Here is a 27,839-nt window from a genome sequence, read left to right as displayed (position 1 = left end):
AAGTGACTGCCATCAGGGCAAGATCACCCTTTCTCCCCCACTCTCTTCATAACCTGGTTTTGTAACTTTCGGTTTATATTAGAGGAAGAACAAGACCTAGTGAGTAACAAAGCAGATAAGCATTACCCCGTAACACACATGTAGAAGGCTTAGAAACCAGTCATCATACGACCCCAAGTATGCGTTGGTCCCACCATGAGCACAAACAAGCAATAGTGGGTTTGAGTGGATCCTGATGAGAAGCGAATCATGCTACAGGAAAACGTGGTGAAAAACCATCATCGCTGTCAGCACCCACTGCACTGGAGAGTGTGCCCAAGGAAGAGGCTTGCCTGGGGACCACACTCTTTTTCTTCCCTGCTGGCCCCAGTGGCAAAGGAGTTTGGTGGGTTTTTTTAACCCTTTTTTTCCTTTCTTTCCCTGTTTTTTTTCCACTCTAAGGTAACCAATGTCTACCATCAGCTACAGACCCTGCAAACACATCTTTCCACATGCAAAACCTCTTTCAGCATCCTTTGTACAACAACATGGTCCACATCCTGCAAGTTTTACCTCCCCCTCACTAAGACAGAAGGGGGATTAATTAAATTCTTCTGAGCCTGGCTCTGGCAGAGTGTTAATACCGACAGTGTAACAGCAGCTGGTTCAGATTGGGCATGTTCCAGTTTCTCAAGCTGCAAATAAGTTACTACCTAATCTAGAGGAATTCTCAGCGCACACTTCCTCTATGACAGCAAGTCATTCATTTTTATTGCACCTTCATCCATCTCCACCCCCACTTTCTAAGAGCAAAAAAATCTGTCCTATAATTTGCACCCAAAAAGGACGAAACAGTGGCAGACATGCTATAAACTGGCACTTAGTTAATTACATTAACAAAACTGGCATTATAAACTGGCAGAAGTTAATTACATTTATGAACTGACAAATTAATTACCTTTATTACTATTTCTTCTTGACTAGACATTATTCTAAAGTCTGATTTTGATAGTGCTAATACACAGAAATGTCATCAAAATAAGCAGTGCTTTCTAAGTTGGTGAACATCAAGAGACAATAACACAACACAGGCTTGAGTTATGCACATGTTCACTAATTTCTAGGAAATAAATGGACATCAGAATTGCTTGCACCTCAGTTTGCAAGCTTGAGAAAGATGCTGTATACAGACAAGCTAAAATTGCGTATAGAGCAACCTTTCACAAATGCTCTTTCATTCCACACTGTACATGAAAATAAAGTTCATTTAATATCCGTGACTAATACTCATCGTTTTCAGTTTATATCCGTGAAGGAATTCCCTTCTTGTGAAAGGGATTTCTGGAGATTTGAATACTCTGCTCATGCATACAACAACCGCTGAAGCACAAAACCAGCACTAGTTTCTCCACCTCACCCCATCAACATGACAGACTTTAAATGTGCAAAAACAGTGCTCTTAAATTCAGTCTCTGCGGCGTGTTTTGTCTCTCACGAGATTAGAGATAATTTCTGTGATAAAGAGCTCACCTGCGCACACACAAAGGAGCCCAAGTAATACTCTCCCCAGCTGCTCCCAGGCCCATCACTGGAGCCATCAGCCCACTCAACGCCCACCTCCATGAGCCCAAAGGAGAGGCACAAGGGCAGTGGGGAGTGTCAACTACAGACTCAGACTCAGGGACACCCTGTCCAGACTACTCCACAGCCCCAGGGCTGTCTCAGGTCAGCCTCAGCCCCCTCATCCAGGTGTGAAACCCAGCAAGATGAGTCAACAGGACCAAAGTGTTTCTTGCCCAGAGTGGGGGACACATTATGCAATGCAGGGGTAGAACACGTCAGGATTGCACAAGACTTATTATGGGAACAAAGGCAGGGAAAGGGATGGATCTCTGGCAGGAACAAGCATGAGAAAAAAAGAGAAATCAGGGGATAAATAGAGTCAGTCGCACATAAACACGCTGCTGGCTGGTGAGCTTATCCGGCCTTGATCAGCAAAATCTGTGCCATTTTTATTAAATGCCTTTTTAACTCTTTCCTGGTTGAGAGACGCTCTGTTCAGTATGTGTCTGTGTGCGTACGGGGCTGTGAGTGCAGCAGCTGGAGTCAGAGCCGGGTGTGAGCACTGCACGCTGGGTGGTGGAGGGACTGGTGCCAGCCGGTACCGGTATGTGGATGTATGTTCACTAGCAGACCTCCACCCTCAGGAAACCAGGGTGAGGCCCTACTGGTGATGCGAGTGCAAGTGCTTTGTGTGTCCCATTTAACCTGCGTACCTGGCCACATACAGGTGTGCTCTGTGGGCACAGGAACACACATGCAGCCTCTCTCTTCCCAGGCTGCTGAATTTGCTGCCCCCACCATGAGAAACAGGGCATCTTTGTCCTGCGGGAGTATGTATCATCAGCTCCTTTCATCCCTGTCAAAAAAAGGATTACTCATGCACTCACACTCTTTACACTTGTCGGGGCTGCAAACACCAAACTAATTATTAGACTTTTTATAGGTAGCACAATTTCCAAAGAAGCAGCTACATAACAAAGTTCCCAGGAATCAAAATGCATATGAATGTTGAAATATCTTCAAAAAACCAATCCAGAGGCTTCCGTTCCTCTCTGGCTGCTGCAGGGGAGAAGGGTCAGTGCTGCCAGTCAGCCTTTGCTGAATGAGCTCTACCGCAAGCAGGCAGCACTGGGCACAGTATGCACCAAGGGTATCTTGGTAAGGTGACTGCTGAGGAACGCACACTCCTTTTGTGCACAATACCAGTAAGCTCAACATAACTCCTGATGTCTTCTGTATGGGAAACACGAAGCTTGCTCCAAAAAAAAAAAAAGGAAATAAAAAAAATGCTAAGATGAAACTTCAAAACTTGTGCATGAGAAAAAAAACAATGATTTTTGCACGGTTAACAAATTTTGATCTTAGGCACTCCACACACACAACAGAGTGTATCACTGTCTTCTACAGTGCAATATCCAATTGTTTTAAAAAGTGATTTGCAATGTGTGCAATTAAAAAAAGGCATTTGACTTCTGTCATCTTTTTATAACATTTTCAATTATACAATAATCCTCTCCATTTTTTCCCCTGAGCAAAGTGTACTTTGGTACACTTTGGTGCGAAACCTTCATCCACACAACTCCAAGTCAAAGGAAGAAACACTGGCATAGCACAAATGCAGGTCTAACGCCCCCTCCTGCCAAGGCCTACTAAAGATGAACACAAAAGCAACATGTTGGTTTACTCCTAATATTGAGGGGAGAAAGGAAGACAGATTAAAAGTAACACTCTGAGTCTCTCTAATAATAATTGTTTTTCTAAGTCCATAATCACGTTGGAAAAAGTTTGTTTGTAAGTATTTAAAATGACAGTATTAAGTAAGCTTCTGGCAAAGTGGGCTGTAGGTAACCACGTACCATCAGATATATGTTTCTACAGCTGCAGCAATGCAATGCTTAGTAATGTAACTTACTACAACAGTGAAATATTAAATGTTCCAACATTGCCTCTAAAGGTACACAACAAGCAACATTTAAAAAATACATTTAGATATGTTCCTGATAAGAATTGTGCGAATGCTACGGGGTGCCCAAGCTATACATCATTCCATGAAAATCTGAGTGCCAAGTTTGTTTTCCTCACTTGCACAGCTACAAAAAAATGCAGAAATAGAAAATGCACACTTAAGTGTTATTTAGCAAAGCTAGTAAAGAAAGCGTAGCTCCTTGACTGAGACAGCCGCTCTTATGGACTCCCATGGAGAGACTGCAGGAAATAGTGCACCTGACTCAGGACTGATTGGTTCCCACTCAGCTAGCACATGGCTGAACTATCATGCCTGACTCTACAACTACCCTGACACAAGCAAACTCGTCTTCATCACTGTAACTTGTTTAGCTCTTCACCTTAAGCCAGCCTTGACCCTGGACCTGCACCCTCTGGATCCTGCCTTCTTCTGTTAAACAAAGAGGGATTCTTTACACTACACTCCCACGATGCTCTGTCAGTGATTTCCTCAACAGAGCTGTACTTGAAAACATTTCGCCAGACATGGGCAACAAACCTGAGTTTTCAAAAACCAGACTCACTACGTTTGTCTTGTATCACTTCCCTGCACACATGTATCGATCCAGCGCTCCAAGGATGTACCTCTCATGTAGAGCATGACTGTACAGCACATACATCTGTCCACAGATCCATTTGTTCTTGCTGATCTCAGCCACAAGAAAGATGCTGGCAAACAGACACTCTAACTAGCCAAGAATTATCAGCAGAGGTCCAGGAGTCACAGCTCTGTCATTTAACTAAACAGGAAAGAGATGGTGCTTAACAACCATAGTACACAACAAACTTAGTGGGAAAAAGTACCTTAACAGACACGTAAGTGTAACATGGTTTAATAAATGGTTGCTACAAACTTAAGTCTCCAACTTCCTTCTACTTTTCTGTTAGAAGACCTAAGTAATTAGAAACCCACTAACACAATCCACCTGGGTCATCACTATTAAATGACCAATAATGCCCCTCCCCCAAAAAAGAGTACAAAACCAGCTGGTAATCAGTAAGGATCCCAAAAGCACTAATACTAATCCTTAATTCTTAAGCAGGGCAGGGGAAGGGGGGAATATCAAAAAAGGTATTTCAAGTTTGGCCTGCAGAATTCAAGTTCTTTAATTGCCATGTCAAGCTTTTAGTCAGAATTCCTACAAAATCTGGCTAAACAGTGGCTGCTGGATAAATACATACCACTACAGCAGTTATATTCTTGATAGAAAATCATGAGAACATGCTAACAGCAAATTCTGTTGGTTTTCTATACCTATGTACCAGAAGGAAGATACAATAGGATGTGGAAGCAGGTAGAGGAAACAAGAACATTACTGAACAGAAAGAACCCAGGAGAAATTCCTAGAAATACCAGAAATGTGTATTTAGTGTAAGGATACTAACAAGCACTTGTGTTCAAGTATCCATGCCTTATAATTCAGTAGGAATTCTCCATAAAAAACATGACTATAACGCATGAAATGTAATGCGGAACATATGGCTCTGACCATAACTGTACCAGAAATTTTCTGAGACCTCTGGCAGCTCATACAGCAGGTATTTCCTTATCTTAGTTCTTAAACTTCTTCAGAGTTTAGCCTCTTTGTGTTTCTATTTTCCCCACAACTCTTAAATGAGAACATTGCTACCTTTCTCCTCCTGCAATGGAAGGAACATCAAGAAGTGTGGGAGGAGTCTGTGGACACTGAGATGCTAAGCATTGCAAGGTCTGTGCTCTTCTCCAAAGATCAACTGCGAGCAGTTTTAGAATATGTGTCAGGTGTTACTTTCTCATTAAAACTGTAAATCTACTAATTACATTAGCTATCACAAGAATACTCTGCATTATAAACAAGAAAGAACATACTTACAGGTCATATGAGAACTTCTTCTGAAGGTTAGTCTGGTTCTTCTGAAACCAGTAAACAACCAGTTGTAGCTTCCCATATTCTGTCTGCAACTCTTTCAAGTGTTCTGACCAAAACAGGATTAAAACATGTATTAAAATACACACACACATATATACCTACATATATTACAACAGAAGTATCAAACAACAGATCAATAGTAGCAGCATTCTCAGAAGACATCAGAAAAAGGCAAGTTTAAAAATGGGGCCTTGAAAACCAGTATGAAAGGGATACAGAGTGGTATTATGACATACCTCGTAGATTCTGCATCAATCTTTCATTTACTGTGATGTTACTCATGAGCACTGCCTGGAAGGAGCAAAGCAAAAAACAACATTTTAATTGCAAAGGACCTGTATTGCCATTAACATTATAAAAAACACCAACCAAAGCACTTGTTAAATCATCTTTTCTTTGTGAAGTGCTGGGTTACAGCCAAACACAAAAAAAAACTTTTAGCTGCTCTAGAGATTTACTATTACAAACAAAAACCACGCATTTTAACACTAATTCCCCACTAAATAGAGAGGTGGGGGAGGAGATATCACTGCACTTAAATAAAAAGAAGAGGAATTTAAGGAGTCTGGTAATAAAATTGCTGCTGCTTTATTCTGGTTTTAGTCTTACGATTTACCATCAGATTTACCGTATTTATCATAGAATCATAGGGTTGGAAGGGACCTCTGGAGATCATCTAGTCCAACCCCCCTGCCAGAGCAGGGTCACCTAGAGCAGGTTACACAGGAACACGTCCAGGTGGGTTTTGAATGTCTCCAGAGTTGGAGACTCCACCACCTCTCTGGGCAGCCTGTTCCAGTGCTCTGCCACCCTCAGGGTAAAGAAGTTCCTCCTCATGTTTAGGTGGAACTTCCTATGCTCAAGTTTGTGCCCATTGCCTCTTGTCCTGTTGCTGGGCACCACTGAAAAGAGCCTGGCCCCATCCTCCTGACACCCACCCTTTAAGTATTTATAAGTGTTGATAAGGTCCCCCCTCAGCCGTCTTTTTTCCAGACTGAAGAGACCCAAATCCCTCAGCCTTTCCTCATAAGAGAGGTGTTCCAGTCCCCTAATCATCTTTGTAGCCCTCTGCTGCACCCCTTCCAGCAGTTCCCTGTCCCTCTTGAACCAGGGAGCCCAGAACTGGACACAGTACTCCAGGTGCGGCCTCACCAAGGCAGAGTAGAGGGGGAGGATGACCTCCCTTGACCTGCTGGCCACACTCTTCTTGATGCAGCCCAGGATGCCATTGGCCCTTTTGGCCACAAGGGCACATTGCTGACTCATGGTCATCCTGTTGTCCACCAGGACTCCCAGGTCTCTTTCCACAGAGCTGCTCTCCAGCAGGTCAGCACCCAACCTGTACTGGTGCATGGGGTTGTTCCTCCCCAGGTGCAGCACCCTACACTTGCCCTTATTGAACTTCATAATGTTTCTCTCTGCCCAGATCTCCAACCTGTCCAGGTCTCTCTGTATGGTGGCACAGCCTTCCCGTGTGTCAGCCACCCCACCCAGCTTTGTGTCATCAGCAAACTTGCTGAGGGTGCACTCTATCCCCTCATCCAGGTCATTGATGAATATATTGAAGAGGACTGGACCCAGTACTGACCCCTGGGGAACACCACTCGTCACTGGTCTCCAACTAGACTCTGTGCCCCTAATCACAACCCTCTGAGCTCTATCTTTCAACCAGTTTTCTATCCACCCCACTGTCCATTCATCTAACCCACACTTCCTAAGCTTCCCTATGAGGATGCTGTGGGAGACCGTGTCAAACGCCTTGCTTAAGTCAAGGTAGACCACATCTACCGCCCTCCCCTCATCTATCCATCTAGTCATGCCATCGTAGAAGGCTATCAGATTAGTCAGACATGATTTCCCCTTGGTGAATCCATGCTGAGTACTTCTGATAGCTTTCCTTTCCTCCACGTGCCTTGAGATGACACCCAGAACAAGCTGTTCCATCATCTTTCCAGGGATGGAGGTGAGGCTGACCGGCCTGTAGTTCCCCGGCTCCTCCTTTTTGCCTTTCTTGAAGAATGGAGTGACATTGGCTTTCCTCCAGTCCCCAGGCACCTCGCCTGTTCTCCAGGACTTTTCAAAGATGATGGAGAGCGGCCCAGCAATGACTTCCGCCAGCTCCCTCAGCACTCTCGGGTGCATCCCATCAGGGCCCATGGACTTGTGAATATCTAGATGATCTAATTGGTCCCTCACTCGCTCCTCCTCAACCCAAGGGAAGTCGTCTTCTTTCCCTGTTACTTTATTCAATGCCTGGGACGCCTGAGGGCTGGGCCGAGCAGAAAAGACCGAAGAAAAGAAGGCATTCAGTAACTCTGCCTTCTCCACATCCTCCGTCACCATGACTCCTGCCTCATTCAGCAGTGGGCCTACAACTTCTCTGGTCTTCCTTTTGCTTCCAATATACTTGTAGAAGCTCTTTTTGTTGTGCTTGATGTCCCTAGCCAGGTCTAATTCCAAGGCGGCCTTGGCTTTCCTTGTTTCATCCCTGCATGCTCTGGTGGCATTCTTGTAATCCTCCCAAGGGGTCAGTCCCTTCTTCCACTTATTATAAACTTCCTTCTTCCACTTGAGCTTTTTCTGAAGCTCCCTGCTCAACCATGCAGGTCTCCTGCGTCCCTTGGCCGATTTCTTTCTCTTAGGGATGCACCGATCCTGAGCTTGGAGGAAGTGGTCTTTGAATATCAACCAGCTTTCTTGAGCCCCTTTGCCTTCCAGAGCCCTAGCCCACAGGATCTCTCCAAGCAGTTTCTTGAAGAGGTCAAAGTTAGCCCTCCTGAAATCCAAGGCTGCGATTTTACTTCTTGTTGTTGTTTTGTGCGTAGTACCCATGATCCTGAACTCAATCATTTCATGATCACTACAACCTAGGGTGCCCCCAACCTTAATGTCCTCCACCAATCCCTCTGTGTTTGTCAGTACCAGGTCTAGAAGTGCTCCTCTCCTTGTTGGCTCCTGTACCACCTGTGTCAAAAAGTTGTCATCAATGCACTGGAGAAGCCTCCTGGACTGTGCATGCCTGGCTGTGTGGTCTTCCCAGCAGATATCGGGGTGATTGAAGTCCCCCATGAGAACCAGGGCCTGTGCTTGCGAGGCTACCTTCAGTTGTCTGTAGAAAGCCTCATCAGTCTCCCCATCCTGATCAGGTGGCCTGTAATAAACACCCACAACAGTGTCCCTCATATTTGCCTGTCCCTTAATCCTCACCCATAAGCTCTCGACCCGCTCTTCATCCGCCCCTAGTGAGAGCTCAATGCATTCCAAATGCTCTCTCACATAGAGTGCAATTCCACCACCACGCCTTGCTGGTCTGTCTTTCCTGAAAAGGACATAGCCATCCATGACAGCATTCCAGTCATGCGAGTTGTCCCACCACGTCTCAGTAATTGCAATGAGATCATGGCCCCGCAACCGCACACAGACCTCCAGCTCTTCCTGCTTATTCCCCATGCTGCGTGCATTGGTGTATAAGCATTTCAGAGAGGGAGCTGTGTGTGTAGTTTTGACCCTTGAGATGTGGTGTGCCTTCTGGCTTTCAGAAATACTGGCACACTGGCCCACGAGCACTGAGCAACTACACCCTGGCACCTCACCAGCAAGCCCAGTACCATCCCCACCCCCCTTCAAATCTAGTTTAAAGCCCTCTCAATGAGCCCCGATAACTCTTGTCCTAGAACCCTTTTTCCCCTAGAGGTCAAGGTATTCCTGCCTGTTACCAGCAGGCCAGGCGTTTTGTAGATCAGGCCATGATCAAAGAACCCAAAGTCCTGCTGGCAGCACCAAGCTCGAAGCCAGGCATTGATCTGCTGGCTCCTTCTATTTAGCCCCTCATCATTCCCCGCAACTGGGGGAATAGACGAGAACACAACTTGTGCTCCTGATCCCTTGACCAGGCGTCCCAGGGTCTTGAAATCTTTCTTCACTGCCCTTGGACGACTTCTTGTTACCTCGTCGCTGCCTACCTGAAAGAGCAAAAGTGGATAGTAGTCTGAGGGCCGTACCAGGGAAGGAAGCATCCTCTTCACGTCCTTGACCCGGGCCCCAGGGAGGCAGCAGACCTCCCTATGTACCGGGTCCGGCCTGCATATTAGGCCTTCTGTTCCCTTCAGTAGTGAGTCACCTATGACAAGGACCCGTCTTTTCTTCTTTACCGCAGAGGTTTTGATGCAAGGGGAGGTCTGACTAGACCTTGCTGACAGCTCCAGGGTAGGAGAAATAGGAGAAATATTGTGCTCGTCATCATCCAGGTTCCTCTGTAGAGCACTGTACCTGTTAAGTAATGGCACCTGGGAAGATGGGGTAGTCATCGGGCAGTCTCGAGTGCAGCGCCTGTTGCGCCGCGCAGGAACTCCCTGCCATTGCCCCCTGTCCTCCAGGTTACCGCCTTCAGTTGAGGTGAGAGAGGATATGGAGCTCTCTGTTGCAGGGGTTTTATCTGCCTGCTGGGTTTCTGTCATGGGATGCAGGATTCTGCTCCAGGAATCTATCTCCCTCTCGCATTCCCTGATGCTCCTCAACCTACTTACCTCCTCCCTGAGCTCCATGACTAATTGGAGAAGATCCTCTACCTGAGCACATCTCCTACAGGTATGCCCATCATTGCCATCCGACACTGGCGTAAGAGCAGGGCATACCCTACAGCCCGATGTCTGTGTGGTAGCATGTTCCCACAAGAGCTCCGTCTGAGAGGCGGCATCAGACCTGGTGGTTGTGGAGCTCATGGACGCCACAGTCATCTTGCGAGTAGTTACCATCACTACCTAGCCGGGTTAGCAGTCTTTCAGCTCTATCCTGCACGAACTGCTGTGCAGACCGCTGTGACTGGACTGGTGTGTCACACCCTGCTTGGCCACCCCCTTCTCCAGCCCAGGAAGTACACTCTCGTTGTGGTGCACCTGGGTGATACCTCGGGTCACACCCAGGGAACGCCCACTCGCAGCTCGCTTGCTCAGTGTTTGCTCAGTGCGCAGCAACCAGGTCGCTGCGCTCCCAAAGGGTTTCTTTTATGAGGGGAGAGAGTGGTCCCACCCTCTGCTCGTTAACACCTGCCACCGGGGGTGGTGGCTCCGCCCTCGGCTCCTCAGCTGTCCCCGCCCCCCAGAAGGGCCGGGTACCGGCTCGGGCTGGCCCCTTTTCCTGGTTTTAAAAGCCTCAAAAACGAGCCCCTGGCCGTTTCTTTGCCGCGATTTCCTTCCCCAGCACAGACTTACCTGCACTGGAGCTGATCTCCTCGGCAAATCCCTTGAAGGAAGAATACAGCGTATCACAGCTCACTATCTACCACCCTCTCACCAGGGAATCAATACACCTGCATTCAGGCATGCAAGGATGAGCTATGAAAGCCTTAGTCAAAGAGCACAAAGCACTGTACGAAAGCAACGTGAAGCCCTTGCATTGTATTACTTTTCTAACTATGCTGTCCCTCACTTTGATAGGAAAGTGCTGGAGTGACCTTCCATTCTCTCACTTTGCCCTCTCTCTCCATCTGAAAAGGCATTCAACATAGGAATATGTTTTGTCCGTTCTTTCATCAATCCCCCTCTATCAACCCATATATACACATGCCCCAAAATACCTGAGTATTGACAGAACCAAGCCAAGTCTAAAGGAAATTAATTCCTGTGAGACAGATGCCAGGATTACTCAGATTCATATTTAACATTTAGGAAGTCTAGTGCAGAACAGTCTTCTTAAGACTACAAAAAGATGAGATCCACTGACCCTTCAAAAATTACCTAGTCCAGTCAAGCACGCACTTTCCTGAAGTTTCCGTTCAAGTACTGATGTGTTCATAAGCCCACACCACTTTAATATAAAGAAATATCTGTCTGCCCAAACATCGACAAGGCTGTCAGCGCCTTTTTTCACAAAGACTACAGCAATAAGTGCCACCTGATTAGGAAAAGTCACATGTTCAATCAATCTACCATGTAGCAGAGGGGCAGGTTAAATTTTTGTTGACCCTTTAAAGACTCCCAGTTCAAAGAGGCAGTCATTCACGTGTTGATGAAGAGGCAGCCGTTTTCAACCCAATAAAATAAATATTCCTACACCATTCTATACATACAGCCAGTCTGCAAACACCGTTGTGAAATCTCAAGAGCAAAGGCCTTTCTCCTTTGTTAAAAAGGAAAAAATAATAGTAACAACGTGATTAACAACAAACACTTAGGAGTATTTAATACCTTTCCCTCTCCTTTCTCATAGGACAGGTCTGGATTTGTTTTCACTTGTTTATTGGGGAAAAAAAAGCTAATGTTTTCATGAAAATGCCAAGTTTTGCATGAGCAACATAATCACGTTGTTCCATGATTATCACCTTCAGGGTTTCCAGCACTGGCCATATCGAAACCGGAAAAAATCAGTATGACATGGCAACTTCATGTTCCTACAGTTTGTTTTGTTGTGGTGCAGGGTTTTTTGTCTTAAAATGAAACTCCCATATACGAGGACCTCTTATTTAACAGTAAACAAGACAAGTGTTAAATTTTTTTATATTAGGACAATAATAACTGTGATTAGCTGAAGCGAATAAAGTGATGTGCCATTTGAAAAAAAGCTCCTTAAATCACCACGGGGCAGGGTGGGGTGAGGGTGGAAAAGGCATTCCTTGGTCTTTCTGGATTGCATATAAAACTTCCTTTTGGCAATGCCACACATAGCTCCCTGAATTTGTGGGTCAAAGTCCACGAGAAAAGCATGAAAATCTAGGTAGCTGTTTAACTTGAGCAGGAAATACTCCAGTGCATTGGGGCAGTGCTCCAACTGCCTGCTTACAATCCGACTGTATCAATAACGTCAGATTTTCTGTTCCTCTTCCTGTCACCCAAGTGTTAACTACTCTTCACCTCATGGCTGTGCATTAGGCAGACGTTATTTTATTTTCCGGTTTTATGCTGGTCAAGAAAGTAAACTGCCAGGAAACACTCAGCAAACACATGCCAAAATTCAGTGCTAGGAAGAAACTCACATTTTAAATCACCTTCAGCCCCCCCAAAAATACCTATGATCTCTAGGAGTGAGAATCCAGCTTTTGGAAACTCACTATATCACCATATCAAAATCTGATCTTCTGTGACAAAGTAACTCCGTAACATAGATCAGCTTGTTATATTTGCAAACATTTCTTGCACAGAAGTCCTTGTGACTATCACAGAGGAAAAGCCGGTCTCTTGACTGGAGTCAATTCTGGGAAGAGCAGGTCTTCAGAAATCAAAAAATCAAAAGCCATACTGCCACAAGCAGTGATGGAAAGAAAAAAAAATCTTTCTCCAGCTGAACAGCAAATTTTGTTAAGGACAACTGCCAGAGACGCATTTGGGTTTTTTTAATCACCACAGAACACATCTACATAAGTCATGTTCCACTTAAGAAACACAAAAAGTTAAAGTTATTGTTTAAAAAAACCCCAAAACGTAATGCAGAACTACCTGCAAGGAAGCTTTGAGATAAATTATTTCAAAGCGTATGTTTCGAGCACATATTCTGAACTATGTGCATTTGATCCGATTAATGCCTTACACAGTAGTCTCCATAAACATATTCTTTGAAGGCATTACTACAATGAGCCCTTCAGCATTTATAACTGTGATAAATCAAGCTAACCCAAGCACACTGAACTGACGTATGTCCTTTCTAACACTGACTGCATGTCCTGTATATAAAAGCATAATGAGACATTGCAACAGAAAAAAATAGCAAAGAACTTGATGAAAGTAAACACTGATTTCAGAACTAAAACCTAAGAAAAAAAGGGACTTTGCACTCGCAAACGTAGCTTTCACAAGGAGAAAAAGATGAGCCACAGCAACAGTAAAATCAGCTGCTAACAACAAAACCAACTGGGAACAAAGCAAGCTGGGAGGGTGAGATTTATATGTGCAGAAACCAGAAGAAACAAGCATTTATAATTAATGAGGGAGAAGAAGGGCATCTATTTCGTGATTAACTCAAACTGATCAAAGTCTTTACCTCAAAGACAAGGAGCAGTTCTGCCTTACACATTCCTACTGCTCCCCACCACCATGCCGGCAACTCAGCACAAGACGTATTTTGATTATGTATTGTTCATTTCTTAATTATATCTGGAAATTCACATCCTGCTTCTCTATTTTTACAAACATACCTCCCCACACACACACTCTCCTAGTACACACATCGTTAATTTTCTCTCTTTGTACTCTTTTTCACCACTTTGAAATAATCTTCAAGAGTAAATAAACCATTTATACTAGCCACCAAAAGGCTTCTTCATTGTAGGACATAAGATTAACGGCTAACTACATTTTAGTAAGCGGAGAAAAGGTTCATAAATAAGATCCCTAAGAAAATATTTCTCTTTTAGGTTGGTCTGTGGGCTACACACTTATATATACTTCAATGTAGGAGGACCAGTTGAAGCAAGCCTAATACAAATTTCAAGCCCAAAATGAAGGAGATATTGTTCGTTTAAACCTATTTCTCTCAAACTGAATTCCATTCAGAAATGACAGACTTTTCCCATCCTCAATAAAAGGAAAAAAACCCCAACCAGCCAAACAAAAAAACAAACCCTCAAAACAAAAACAAAAGCACAGCTTTATTCCTAAAGAGTGATCCTGGTGAAGATCAGGGACTCAGTCTTGTTTCATATCCTCTGCTAAAAGCAGTCTAGACTCTCCTTTTTTTCTGATGAAGGACACATGTACAATGGCATACACCTCAAAACTGCATAAACCACCAAAGTTGTAAAGTTAACAATTCCTTACGCTCTCAGTGGAAGAAAGAGGAAGTTGACACATATGAATAACAAATTACTTCTACAGGTGCAGGGCAACAGCAAATGGATTGGAGAAAATAAGCCCTGTGCAGCTACAGGACTTTCATGACTTCGTTATATTTAACTAAAACCCAAATAGTAGGCAGTGTAAACAAAACAGAATCCTATGATGGGAGAATCTTAATATAAAACCTGTACAGCTATATATAATGTACCTTCTGCTTTCCTTTTTGTCCTTTTGTTTTGCTGTGAAGATGTAGAAAAGTTCCAGTAGTTAATTCCTAAACTACACATACTCTAAATTTCCACTTTTAGGGTGCCTAAGGTTCAGGTAGTCCCAGACCACCCTTTTTTTTTTTCCCTTCACCACGTAAAGATGTATTTTAAGCAGAGGCAGCTTTCTAGACCTATGCTGGACCAGTTATGAGTAAGAAGACTCATTTCTCTTGCGAATTTAGAAATACCATGCTATGGCAAGTAGAGCAGGGTGTGAGGCAGTGCTTGTTTTTCCTTAAAGCCTTATCAAAATGAGAAGAAGCAACATTGGTTTAAAAAACACAAACAAAACACACATAGGCACCTTTTCCTTTTCACAGCAGGCTTTCTCCTCTCTCCCCCACCGCCCAGTGTCATTCCTTTTGAGCGGAGCAAACTCTCCACATACCGATAGGTATTTTGTCTTAGAAGGCTGTGCCAGGAATTGAAATTTTCCCAGAGGGAGGGGATCTGAGAGCAGCTGTGGCCACTGTTAAAACAGGCCAGTGACGTGCCTCACATGCAATGTACAAAGCTTAGCCCCTCTCCTCAGTAAAACAAGATGTGGGCTGGAAAAGAATTACATAAATCCAAAGAAAACGACAGGCTGCAAAAGCATGTTCTAGCAGTTAAAAATAAAAGAGATTACACATATTGTTCTCCTGCTACAGTCTTCAAAAAGACTATCGTGGCTGCATACATCCCAGAAGCTACAAGTCCTGAATAACAACCATACAGAATATTGTTCTTTAGAAAATTGCTTATGGATTAGAAACAGCCCTTTAGCACTCCTGATTCCTTATCTGTTGTTACTAAGAGTTCGTGTAAGCGCTCTTGATCTCTTCAGTCTATTTCTGTATGGAATTCCAGAAGCCTTTTGCTAAATCTACATTAATCCTTAAAACTTCAAGCAAATTTTTTAAAAGCAGACTAGTGATAGAAGTGTTTTATACATACTCAGACCTAAGAGAATAATTACGACAGCCACTTCCCAGGATTACGTTGCCCCAGTGACTGGGGAGCCCACCAGGCGTATTTCAGGCTCTGACTACCTCCTGCCTTCTGTGCCCTCGTCCTTTAAGTAGCACAGAGACAGTTTGACTAGAAAAGGCGGCAGATTTAATTCAAAGTGATCACCACACTGCCACCGACAATGACGTTAACATGGCAAGCATCTTACTGGTGTACTTGTTTGGTATAAAACTAAATCAGTGGCATAATTATTCTTTATTTTATCAGCAGAGTAATAAGATACAGTGGACAGAGATGAAATGCAGCTAAGATGGGTCTCAAATGTTTTTTGAGATTTGCTTTTGATAAGGAGTCCAGACTGTGAAAGTTTGTTCCTGTGTAGACTTCTTCTGTAACCAGAAGAACCATAATTTTGTCCTGAAAAAGAGAGGGTTTTGAGACAGACCATTCACTCCTATACATCCGCTGAAAGCATCTTCATTTTTCTTTAAGAACAACAACAAGAACTAAACAAAATCCTGTTTATCACTCAAAGATCTGTCTAGTTAGTTAGTTTGTATTACTTGTAAAGCAAGTTGAGAGATTGAGGGTTTGGATTTGCATTCATCATTCCTGGACTAGGTAAATACTTGCTGTTAATCCCCATGGGGTAAATAAAGTTCAGTTCGAGGACAAAGCCTTCTATAACCAGAAAGGGTGAATTCATTACTTGCCTCCCAGGAGTACTGGATTCCACCAGAATCCATGGAGCCGAATAAGAAGGATACGTGTGTGCCTGTGTGCACATACAAATATGTATGTACATACATGAGAATATACAACACACACTTATATATGGATATATATGCACGTACCTACAGAAGCTTTTCTTGTTGCCCTTGATGTCCCCGGCCAGATTTAATTCTGCTTAGGCTTTAGCTTGCCTAACCTGGTTCCTGGCTGCTCGGACAGTTTCTCTGTATTCCACCCAGCCAACCCATCCTTGCTTCCACCCTCTGTAGGCCTCCTTTTTGCTTTTGAGCGTGTCCAAGAGCTCCTTGTTCATCCATGCAGGCCTCCTGTTTTTTTTGCCTGATGACTTCTTTTTTGAGATACACTGTTCCTGAGCTTAGAAGAGGTGATCCTTGAGTACTAACCAGCTTCCTTAGGTCCGTCTCCCCTCCAGTGCTTTTTCCCATGGAATCCTATCAAGCAGATCTCTCAAGAGGCCAAAGTCTGCTCTCATGAAGTCCAGCGCAGTGAGCTTGCTGTGCAGCCTCCTCACTGCCCTGAGGAACATGAACTCTACTCCCCACCAGCCCCTGCTTGTCGGTAAGGACAACGTCCAGAAATCACTCACCGCTGTGATAACACCAACTTACCACATGGCTACATAATTTCTCTAGAAGCCATGCATGTGCTGCCTTTCACAATTCCAAATCTGAATGCATTCATTAGTATCCCTCATCCTTGTCACTGACTCTCTCAGAAGGAAACTCCAAGAGACTTAAGATATCTTTTTCCAGAAACTGCTTTGACTCTTCCCCAGACTACCCCCACATCCAACAGCAGTTCTAGTTTTGGAAAACACTTCCCACCACTTTTCCTGGCACAGATGCCAGATTTAACGGACGACAGCTCCTACATGCCCTCTAGACTTAACACCACCACCACAACAAGAAAGGTGGATTGCGTGGTGCCAACTACATTTGTCTGCTGCCACAGTAATTTGAAGCAGAAGGCTGCATACCGTGCTTGGCGGAAGCAACATTTCACCAAGAGATTCCATAAAACTCCTGGCCGAGCTCCTGCCACCAGCTCTCAACATCTGGCCAGCCTGCACTGTAAGCTCTGGCAAGCACTTCCAGTTCCAGTGACTTTTAATAATTCTGGCTAAAGGAAAATCTGCTTATGAAATGGAAGGATAAAATACAATTCCCTTGTAAAAAAGACTGTAGAGTTAATTAAGGAAATACTCTATTCTGTTTGCCCTTTACTTACCACTTTTTGTTTGTTTGTTTTTACTCATATATGTGCTTTCACACCTTGCAGGACAGAACTGGAATGTAAAAAGATGCCAAAACAGAATGATGGGTTTCACCAACGTGTGAACTGGGGTACCTTCCCAGAGGACAGTACATTTAAACCATTCCCTCAGCACACAGTAGCAAAAACCACTATCAGAAGGCAGAAGTGACAAGATTGATTACTCACTCGTATGCTGTCTGACTATCCTGGGGTATCTTTTTAATAAATATATATATTTTAAAAAATAAACATATAGACAAACTCTTTTTTTTAAATCTCACCTTTTTTAAAGTATACGCAACAAGAGAACCCAACAAGAGAAATTATCAAAGAATCATGTTTGTCCCAAAAGAGGTAAAAAGAACTGGTTTATTATTTCTTTGAAGACCTTGGATAAAAATGATCTCAAAATATATTAAAAATATGTGTCACTGATATGCATATTAATGAAACAATTCCACCTTCCATTTTTATTCAATTTTCTTCCTCTAGTCCTTCAACTATTATTCTAGTGATATTTTGTTCATGCATCACAAGTTTTGAGTAGAGAACCATCACCTAATGGTGAGCCCTTTACCTGAAGAGTACCTATCATAATCACTTGTGTCTGTTCAGTCTGCTGAAAATAATAGTTCTGGAAAGCTGATCTACAAACATCAGTCAAGAGACTCTACAGGAGAAGCAATAAACCCAAAATGAATATTCTCAACTAAATACTTCTGGCAAAAATGAGAAAAGTGGTATTAATGACTAATGACTAACAGACACATCTGGGGTGGCATCACCAACATGAAGAAAATACACAAGAAAACAATTTGCAAGATACTACGCAGCAGTAATCGTACACACTGCTATTTAAGTAGGTACATTCACATTCTTCATAAAGGACTGCCATCCCTCTGGCAATGCTGCACTGCCACGAAAGGCTAGTCTAACCTTCTGACGTCTCCCAGTGCTATTGGGTTTTGGAGGCAGAAGGCCAAGGCACCACAAAAATTTCTAGTGCATTTAGAAATAAATGTCAACTACTTATGCCTACAAATGCATACAAATATATTTGGGAATACAAATATATCTATTGGTGCAGCTGCTTCTTTTCTGTAAGTATTAAAACATTAATATACAGGAAAGAAAGCCAGACGCCAACCCAAGGTTGGCAACAATGACTTATAGAGGGGGTAGGGGTTTTATTCAAAAGTGCTGTTACTTGCAGCTTCTAGTATTTCACATATTATACAGTGAATGCTATAATGTGCATTCAATGTTCACTTTCTAAATATTATACAATGATACATTAAACGTTTTGCCACCCCAACACTGAATGTATGCCCATCAGTTGGAACATTTAACCAACCTTATTCTGTCGCAGATAGCATCTTGGTAAACCACAGTCTCACAGAAAACTGTGTCTAGAAAAGGCCTTACCTTCTCTTCCTGATGTACTTTGTTCGCATTTTCCATCTGAAAGCTGTGCAAGGACTGGATTTTGTCAATCTGCTGTCGCTGTTTCTCTAGCTCCCCTTGGAACTCATTCTTTTTGAGCTCCACGGCACCCCTCTCCGCTGCCGCTCGGCGGACCTTGACTTCCAGATCCATGATCCGACCCTGAGAAAAGCAAATTAGTCAAAGCAAATAGAAATGCTTCCCTCTTGCCAGACTCTTCTCCAATACACTGGAGGAATACCAAATTTCACAGAACTAACAATGCTAATGTCATCAAAGTATTGTGTCAGCTGGTGATACCTGCCACACACAGACACACACATCCCAACACACACTGACATCAGTTTTACATAAATATTCTGTAAAGACTATCAAAATTTCAATTAAAAAGAAATGCAAAGCTGCCATAGTACATGAGCTTAAAGAAACCCAAAACACGCCGCCCACCCCCCAAAGAAAAAACATTAAAAAAATTGCAGTCTACAATCTTTCTGAAGTACAAGATCAAATCATTTCTTAAATTTAATTCAGACAATTCTGACATCATTGCACTTCCCAGTGCTGATCCTAAACCAACTCAGAGGGAAAATTCATTTCTCAAATAAATACGTTTTCCTGGAAGACCAGGGAAAGAGCGGATGGAGAATAACACTGCCCAAGTTTTACATGAACAACTGACATGTGGCTGTTACACAAAGTCACACGAGAAAGACTCATTTATAAGCAGAAAATCATCATTCTTCATTTCTCAAAGAGCAGTGACAATCAGAGGAAAATTCAACACCATCACATACTACACATACAAACACAGAGACATAAGGTAAGGGAATCAAGCCTGATGCTGTCAGAGCCTTTTTTTTTTTTAAAGTACTAATTTATTTTTGCAGGACACTGTTTCTAAATACTTTCGATTAAAACAGCTCTTTGGCAGCAAGGAAGAGTACAAACAAAGACACATGGCAAGGGATGGGGTGGGGTGTGGAATAACAACAGAATTTACCCAGGTAGAAAGACCTGGGGATTACAGGTGGATCAAAAATAGATATCGTAAAAACTGTGCATCTTCCAAGAAAATAGACCAAATCTTCTTACAGCACAGTACGCTGCTTATTACTGCCTGCCTACTCTGCTTCTCTGCCACAGAAAGCAGGAGAATGGAGAGGTGACGGGGAAATGGGGGGGGGAAAGGAGAAACACTTGCAGTTTAGCTGGAAGAGAAAATAAAAACACTTCTTCCATTTCAGTCATAATAGCTGCAAAGTCTTGCCAACAAACGAATGGGCTGACAGAGGGCTTCAGAAGCTCCATCTGTGCCTTCAGCTACGCTATTATTTCATTCAGAGCACATGACTACGCAGTATCTAAATGTTTTTCAAGCTAACTTTAGGAGAAACATACAAGATGATGGCATACATCAGTACCAACAGAGAGGACCTTATGTCTCTAGGTTATTGGGATCAAGAATAAGCTAGTACGGTAGCTTATTCTCCTCACTGCCTCACAGCTGTGCAGCAAAACTTCAGGAGTACAGACGCAGTTACTACCTGCCCGTAGCCACCATCCTGAGGCCACTGACTAAAGGGAAAACAAGGGATGACTGCAGTCCCAGAAGACAGGGCACCGCACCCTACACCAAGGGAAGGCTAAGATATATCCTTCACTGCATGGCCAGAGACACGTGTCCTGTTTGACTAGTGCCCGCTCTGAGAGAAACAGGAGTTCAGTTCCTACAGCTGCCAACTCAGTACTAAAATTTGGCTCAATTACAAAGAGGATACAAATTCAGTGGAAAAATTTGGGAGCAGCTCTCACCAGCCGTGTTTAATCACTAGATTGTTAGGTTTAGGCTTTCTTGTTAAAAATAAAAACAAAACAAAAAAGAAAGAAAAGAAGAACCATCCTGCACACATTGTCACAAATCAGAAACTTTATTCATGTACTCCTCAACTTCAGAACATGCAGCCCAGAAAGCATTAAAACCCGAGCTCAACAGTCACAGGAAAAAAGCAGACAAGGTAATTATTCCGTGTGATTGTGTGACCTCTCCTAAGAGGTTTCTAAGAAACAGAAATTCAGATTTTTAGACCCTGTTTCTGAACAAGCTAGATTTCCTTGTACTTGGTGGGAAAGCAAGCATACATTCTTATGGGTCTAGCAAGAAAAAAAAATTGAGAGAGATGTGCAAATTGCAGATGACCATTCAGATTAAAAACGGAGTGCCAGTCATTACAAAGAAAAATAGAGGATGGCATTTGCCACATCTGTCAACTGAAAGAGCCCAAGATAGCTGAACTCTTTGTGTGAGCAGAAGTGACAAGTACCATACAAGCAGGTCTTCAGGATGTGGGTCCCTCTCACCTACAAGCTGGTACTCCTCCCATTGCCCCCATCTCCCACTGCTGATAACCAACAACTGTAATATTTGTGAAAATTCCTACGACAAGCTGAAGCTCCTGACCCACTACATGCAGGGGAAGCATCTTCTTGTTGTGGACTATGTTTGTTAAACACACAAGACGACATTCAGAGCAATAGGAAAGTTACCTGCAGATCCACGCTGCGAGAACTTGCAATCCAGTAGTTGAAACCTAAAACAATGATGCACGCCACAAGTGCGGCCACAAGGAGAGGTGGAGACTTCATCCCTCGGCAGCTGCTTCCGAGCCCTACCATTTCATGAAAAAAACAAATCCAAAGAACCACAACAGTGTGGAAACCTGCAAATTAAAATAGACACATTATATTGCATCCTCCACTATGACTATTTTATACACACAATGAAATAACACAACAGATCTCAGCTGAAGGGGCTACACCCCGCAGGGAAGGCACACTGTCTAGATATTTCCGTCTGAAGGCCAAAGAAAGGCCAAATTAGCAGACAGTTGGTTGATTTCAATGGTAAATTGTATTAAGTGATGTTTGATTTGTTTGTCATCTGCATTCTCTGCTCCTAACAGAAAACAAATAACCTTGCTTTAACTAATGAGCAGTACCAAGGGTACTACTGGTTGCTATTGAGATTTGAGCTGTTTCTGTGGAACAGTCCATCTTAAGAGAAAAGCAGCAACAAAGGGCAGTTGCAATTCAGTTTGAAATAGGCCGTATTCATCCTATGAGTTGATAAAATCTGGTATTAATGAATGTAACAGCACATAGCTCAACAAATCCTCAAACTCCACTGAGAATCTTGGGCACAGTTTGTAATAGATTGCTCCCTTGTTAAACTAGAGATCAACTTTTTTTCTTTCTGCACTTTGCAGACAACAGCCAGCAAAAATGAGCACAGAAGATCAAACAGATAGCAAACATGGATACATTGCAAGACACTAACTACATCTGAAATGGGTACATTTACTATTAATACGGTCTCTCTAATAATATGGTCTCTCAAGGTGCATGCTCTTAAATAAATCAACTTCTTCCCCACAGATACAATCCACAGGCTTTGATGTATTTAAAAATCAATAAATGGTAGCAACTCTCAAAGGATCTACACATGGACATACACTGCAATCACAGGGGAAGAAGGTGATGCCAGCAGTTAGCAGGTACCTGAAATGCTGATTCTACTGTATGTCCAGCACTTAAATCCTATACCTAAGTGTGTACGTGCACCCTCTGCAAAAATCCCCTCTTTGCATTCAATTTAAGATATAACCTGTCTTCCTCTTTTCTCAGCAGGGAGCGCACAATACTGCCAGGCTGGTGAAGGTTTCAAATCAGTTTGTTCATTTGAAAAATCTGTGAATTTGTTTATATTTGGGGATTGAGTATATACAGAGTCTGAGAGTAAAATACAGCTTCCTGAAAATCCTGCCTCTTCGTGTACATACACACACACAAAGAAAAAAAAATCCAAAGCAAACCAAGATATACTGCATCATTCCAAGTGTTAGTTGAGTAAAATAACTGATATTTTCCTCCTAGCAGTCAGAAATAGAGCAAGTAGTCCATGTTACCAGCAGTAACAACTTCCACTGGAATTGAACTACTGGATAAATATATGGGACTAGCTATTTAGCTCGAAAATTTTCAGAGGTAAAGCAACAATATTGTTCAAAGGATGAATGATGCTTAAAGTACAGGCACAAAACCATGCTAAAGGAATGCCAATACACCTACACAAACCCAGCAGCCTCAGCGACCCTTCTGCTGTTTTCAACTACCAAAAACAAGCAGGCAAGAAAGCGTTGTTTTCACTAATGCATGTTTGACTTCAATACATTGTTCTCTCTAGAAAATCCAGTGTTGTTTGCCTTTAAATAATTTATGTTAATTAGGAATATATTTTTATACTCAACAGAAGGAAAGGCAAAAGGAACAGGAAAGAGACAAAACAGAAGGATCTTCCAGCCAAATAGCACAGACCCAAAACACTACCTCAATTGCAATATTGATATTCTCTCTCTCATCAGTTTAAAAATAAAAACTGTTTAACTTTCGATCATGGTTGCACACATGCATGCATTCTGAAGGAGCGATAAGCAAATCAGCTCAGTAAGTACATTTACATGGAAATGTATTTGTACATGCTGTTTTCCAGGAAACATCTGGTTTGGCACAGTTATTTGTGTTGAAAATAAAATATGTTTCTGATTTGATGGGTAAGAAAGTGATTTTACTGAACACGAAGGAATCCATCTTTCATGAATGTCTACTACAGATGTGAAAATGAGATGCTGTATCACAAGCATAATGCTCTAGATTTGGTAGAGCATAAAATTCTTGACTTCTGAACAGCAAGTTTTATCCTTCTGCCATTTCCAACCTAGCAGTGCTTCACCGAGAGGGAGATGTTTTAGAGTCTACGATATTCAAGCAAACTAACATATAGCATCCTTTTATTTCCCATATTAATGTAGTATTGGTCTGAGAAATTCCTTCTTTTACTATACTCAGCTGAAATAGGAAAGCTGGTATCCAGCAATCTTCCACCAGATAATTAACAACTGCACCAACTAAGTCTCAAGACTAAGACATTAGAGGCAAAGACAGAGCAAAACAATATGTGCATTTCAGACTCCCAGAAGGAAAGCGAAGTCTCTCTGCTCACGAAGTCCAGCTCTGCGTATTTGCCTGCAACCAGCCAAGCAGGAACATGCAGAATAGACAAAGAATTTAGTAAAAGGAGCACACAGCCCGGGGGGGGAAGCAAAAGGGTCATTTCTCCGCCGCCTGCTTACCTGCCTACCAGCCACCTCCTCCACCACCCAGCCAGCACATGGTACAAAGCCAGCGTACATCGGAGCAGCACATGAAGACCAAGTGCAGCTGGAACAGCCACTGAAAAGCAAAGGCACATCTTGGAGGTCTGCGCCTCCGAGTAAGGAAAGAGCCTTAGGAAAGCCCCTTTGGAAAGGCAGGGCCATAACCAGAGACAAAAAGCAGGGAAAATAAACAAACGACAAAGACCCGAGGGCTACCAGACAGCCCTGAGAGGACACACAACCCCATCCCGGCCAGACCGGCCAGCAGTTGACTGCTCTGCCCAGGCTGGGGAAGCCTCCTCCCATCGAGGGACCCCCGCAGATAGACAATGGTGCTATCCCCACCTTTTGTGGATTCCTCCCCAATTTCTCAGTGAGATTCTGAATGAAATTACCTGTTTTTTCAGATATTGCCAGATATGTCTGACTGTTTGAATAAAAAGATACCAGCTTAACCAATCAAGCTAATCAAAACCTTTTCCATTGACAACAGTCAGCTAGTTACACCTAGACATGACTAAATTAGACTAAAAGGTACTAGAAACTGGGTTTTGTAAAAAAGAAAAAAAAAAGAAAACAAACAAAAAACCCCAAAGCTTTTTAAAAAGTAATTCTTAAAAAAGCAAATCAGAGAGCAAACATTTGTGCACCCAGTCTTCCAAAAAAAAGGTGATGGTTTGGGGGCGGGTGGAAATGGACAGGTGACAAAAATGAGTCAAAACCTTTCATTTTTAGTTTCATAAATGGCTAAGATACAGTAGTGATCATCCTTGAAAGACAAATCCAGTCGCTCATGGCTGGATGTTACCCAAAAGTACCACCACTCACAGATCAAGAACCAGTTACCGCCAGCAGCAACCTTTACACTTTCAGGGTGTACCGACTGCCGACACGGGTCAGAAACTGGGTCTAATACACTGTCACAAAACACAGCAAACAGATTTCTTATTCACCCTCTGCAGCAACGCTGTTTGGGGGTGTTTTTTTTTCTCAAGTTTGCAAGTCAAAAGAGGTCAAACAAATGCTTTTCCAATGGAGACTTAAAGTTTGTCCAATGAACTCCAGGCTGCTGACCACAAACTTTATGAACACCTTTCACAGGAATCCACACACTGTAGGCTGAAAAAAGCAAATGAAAAAACCTCCTGAAACATTCAGCAACAGTCACTTTTCAAACTTCTGTATTTTGGTCAACTGGCTCACTTCAAAGTGGCAACCGCACAATAAAAAAAGAATTCAAACAAAAATTCAAACACAGATGCTGCAGGATGTCACTGAGTCACTATTTGCCCGTATTATCAAGTTACACTTTTCACAGGAAGAGGAAGGGGAGAAGTATTTACATTACAACACGTTCAGCAACTGCACTCTCATCCTTCTTAGGACTAACCACCATCTGATACTCCATTCGGATCTTAGGTCTTCCTTTTCTAATGCATTTTAAACTAGAAGCAACAGATGAGAAGACTACGAAAATACTCAAAAAGCGTGATCTGTTCAGGGGGAGGGTGACTGTTACCACTTGCCACTAGTTATTTTTCAAATTGAGAAGTATCTCTTCTTTTCTAAAGACTACTTTACAAGAAGCTAATAACCTATCACCCACCATGTCCTGCCTTTTATCTGATTAAAGAGAAATCCCAAATAGGTGCGTAGCCAAAAAGATGCCAGAGATTTAAGGTAGGTATCTATTCTGATGAAGGAGGTTAAGGAACCACAGGTAACTTGACAAAACCTTCTAAAATACCCAAAGTTTCCAGACATGCTGCCTAGATGTACTTGTAGACAATACTACTACCACCTGAAAATACTGTGTATGAAAACAAAATTAAACAAGCAAAGTTATACACCTGAAGGATCTCAACAGTTAGTCAGACTGTTCATTTCTTTTTAGGAAAATAGTTTGTTGTGGGTGTTCTTCCCATACAACATGAACTACCTTGCTAGGATAACAATTAATAGGACACCCACTTGATGTTAAAAAAAAATAATTAGAAAATGGAGTACAGTAAGTTTAGATATGTGGTGAGAAAACTGCAAAACTGCTACCATCCCCCTACCCCTACACGTAGGATTTTGCTGTAAAACACGCAAACCTCCCCTAGGGAAAACATAAAAATCAACATTGCAATCAGTTCTCTATGAGCAAAGTGCTGTTAAGACGAAAGATGAAGGGCCACTTAAAAAGACCCAACCCAAGAGCAACGTTAGTTAAAAACCTTATCAACTACTCCCACCTTCAAGTTGAGAAGGGCGCGGGGAAACCCAGTGAAGTGAAGCAAGGTAAGCCTCCTGGGTGCAGGAAATAAACCCAGCACTTACTGTGTACCCAACAGCTGAAACAGAATTTCTGAGGAGGTGGGTGAAACACTTTTCCGAGTAGAACAGGGAAGGCCCCCGAAGGCATGAACGTGGGAAAAGCCACCAGCCAACCTCGGCGAGGGTAAGAAGGCGAGACCCCCGCAGCTCTCCCCGAAGGAGGGAGCGCAGGGACCCGGACGAAGGCTCGGGAGGAGGAGGATGAACATTTTCAGGTCTCAGCCCTGCCTGGAAGGGACCGCGAAAGACCACCTGGTCCGACCTTTCGAGGGAAGGGGATCCCGGAGGAGATTCCCCCACGCCCTGCCTTCCCACGGCCCCTCCTGACTTCTAACATCGCCATGATCCTGCCCCCGCTGCGAACGCCCCACAGCTGTTCTGGGCTCAACGCGCTCCTCTCCGTGCAAAAGACCCAACGAGGGGTCTTTTTAGAGTAAATTAAAAGTAATACAATAAAACGCCGCTAGCGTCACGTATGCAGGCGAGCTAAGCCCAGACGAACCGCCCCGGCACCTCCGCCGGCAGCTGCCCGCGGCCACTGGGAAGGTGCCGGGGGCAGAGAACCCGCCGGGGGCCGCGCCGCGCCGCCAGCTCCGCCGGCCTCACCGCTCGCCTCCCACCGAGACCAGGTTTGCCGACACCCCCCCGCGACATACACACACCCTCAGCGCTTGAAACGCCGCTGGCCGCCCCCCGACCGCGGGAGCCGGCCGAGAGGATCCCGGCGGGGCAGCGCCAGCCCAGCAGCGGCAGGCCGCCCGCGGTCCCTCACGCCGCGCCGCCCACCCTCGCCTGGCCCACCGGCCTCCTCCGCCGCAGAGACCGCCGTGCGGCGGAACGGGGCTCCGGGGAGGGCAGACCCGGCCGCACCGACCCCCAGCCCCGCGGGGGTCACCCGGCCGCTCACCTCACCTCGCCGTGCCGCCCCCGCCCAGCAGGAAGGCGGCGGCCGCTGCCGCGCCGCCCGCTATGAGGGAGAGCGGCAGGAGGCGGAGCGGGCAGGGCTGGGCAGCGCAGGAAGTGCGGGGCGCGGAGGAAGTCTGGGAGCAGGCGGCGGCCACCGAGGCGGGCCGGGGGCCGCACCTTGGCGGGACAGCGCTGGACGAAGCGGGTGTTTTCCTCGTTCAGAAATTTCAAAGCAAAAGAACCCCCAGAATTTAGGCAACGTGTATGTTCCGTGGGTATTAACTCCGCCGGACACGTCCCGCCGCCGGGGTCTGCACGTTGTTTCTGCGTGTTAGTCTCTGCAAGGGCAAGATAAACAGTCGGAGGGAAAGCAGAGTGTAGAACTTGCTGAAGCAGCAGTTGTAGGCTATGGAAAACGCAAAACGACTTATGAGTCTTTGGCAGAAGTTACTGTTTCAAGATCATTTTCCTTAATGGCATGGTAGATTTAACAAAAAAAATAAATTGAAATTT

General features: G+C 43.9%; 1 protein-coding gene across 4 annotated transcripts in view; it reads right to left on the bottom strand.

Moving 5' to 3' along the window:
- Positions 1-27,448, bottom strand: part of GOLM1 (golgi membrane protein 1) — a 38,810-nt gene extending 11,362 nt beyond the window's left edge. The window contains exons 1-6 of one of the 4 annotated variants that reach the window (XM_063319339.1): positions 27,328-27,448; positions 24,078-24,177; positions 21,436-21,608; positions 18,874-19,053; positions 5,693-5,747; positions 5,400-5,502 (exon numbers count right to left, since the gene is read on the bottom strand). In XM_063319339.1, coding sequence (XP_063175409.1) covers positions 5,400-5,502; positions 5,693-5,747; positions 18,874-19,053; positions 21,436-21,564 — 467 coding nt within the window. In that variant the 5' untranslated portion in view covers positions 21,565-21,608; positions 24,078-24,177; positions 27,328-27,448. The remainder of the gene's footprint in view (positions 1-5,399; positions 5,503-5,692; positions 5,748-18,873; positions 19,054-21,435; positions 21,609-24,077; positions 24,178-27,327) is intronic. The other 3 variants (XM_063319341.1, XM_063319340.1, XM_063319342.1) reach the window with 3 other exon arrangements.
- Positions 27,449-27,839: the final 391 nt, after the last annotated feature.

The sequence above is a fragment of the Chroicocephalus ridibundus genome, chromosome Z (assembly GCF_963924245.1).
Source record: "Chroicocephalus ridibundus chromosome Z, bChrRid1.1, whole genome shotgun sequence".
NCBI classification, from domain to species: Eukaryota; Metazoa; Chordata; class Aves; order Charadriiformes; family Laridae; genus Chroicocephalus; species Chroicocephalus ridibundus.
Note: the sequence above shows the minus strand (reverse complement) of the source record. Positions and strands in the feature narration are given on the sequence as shown.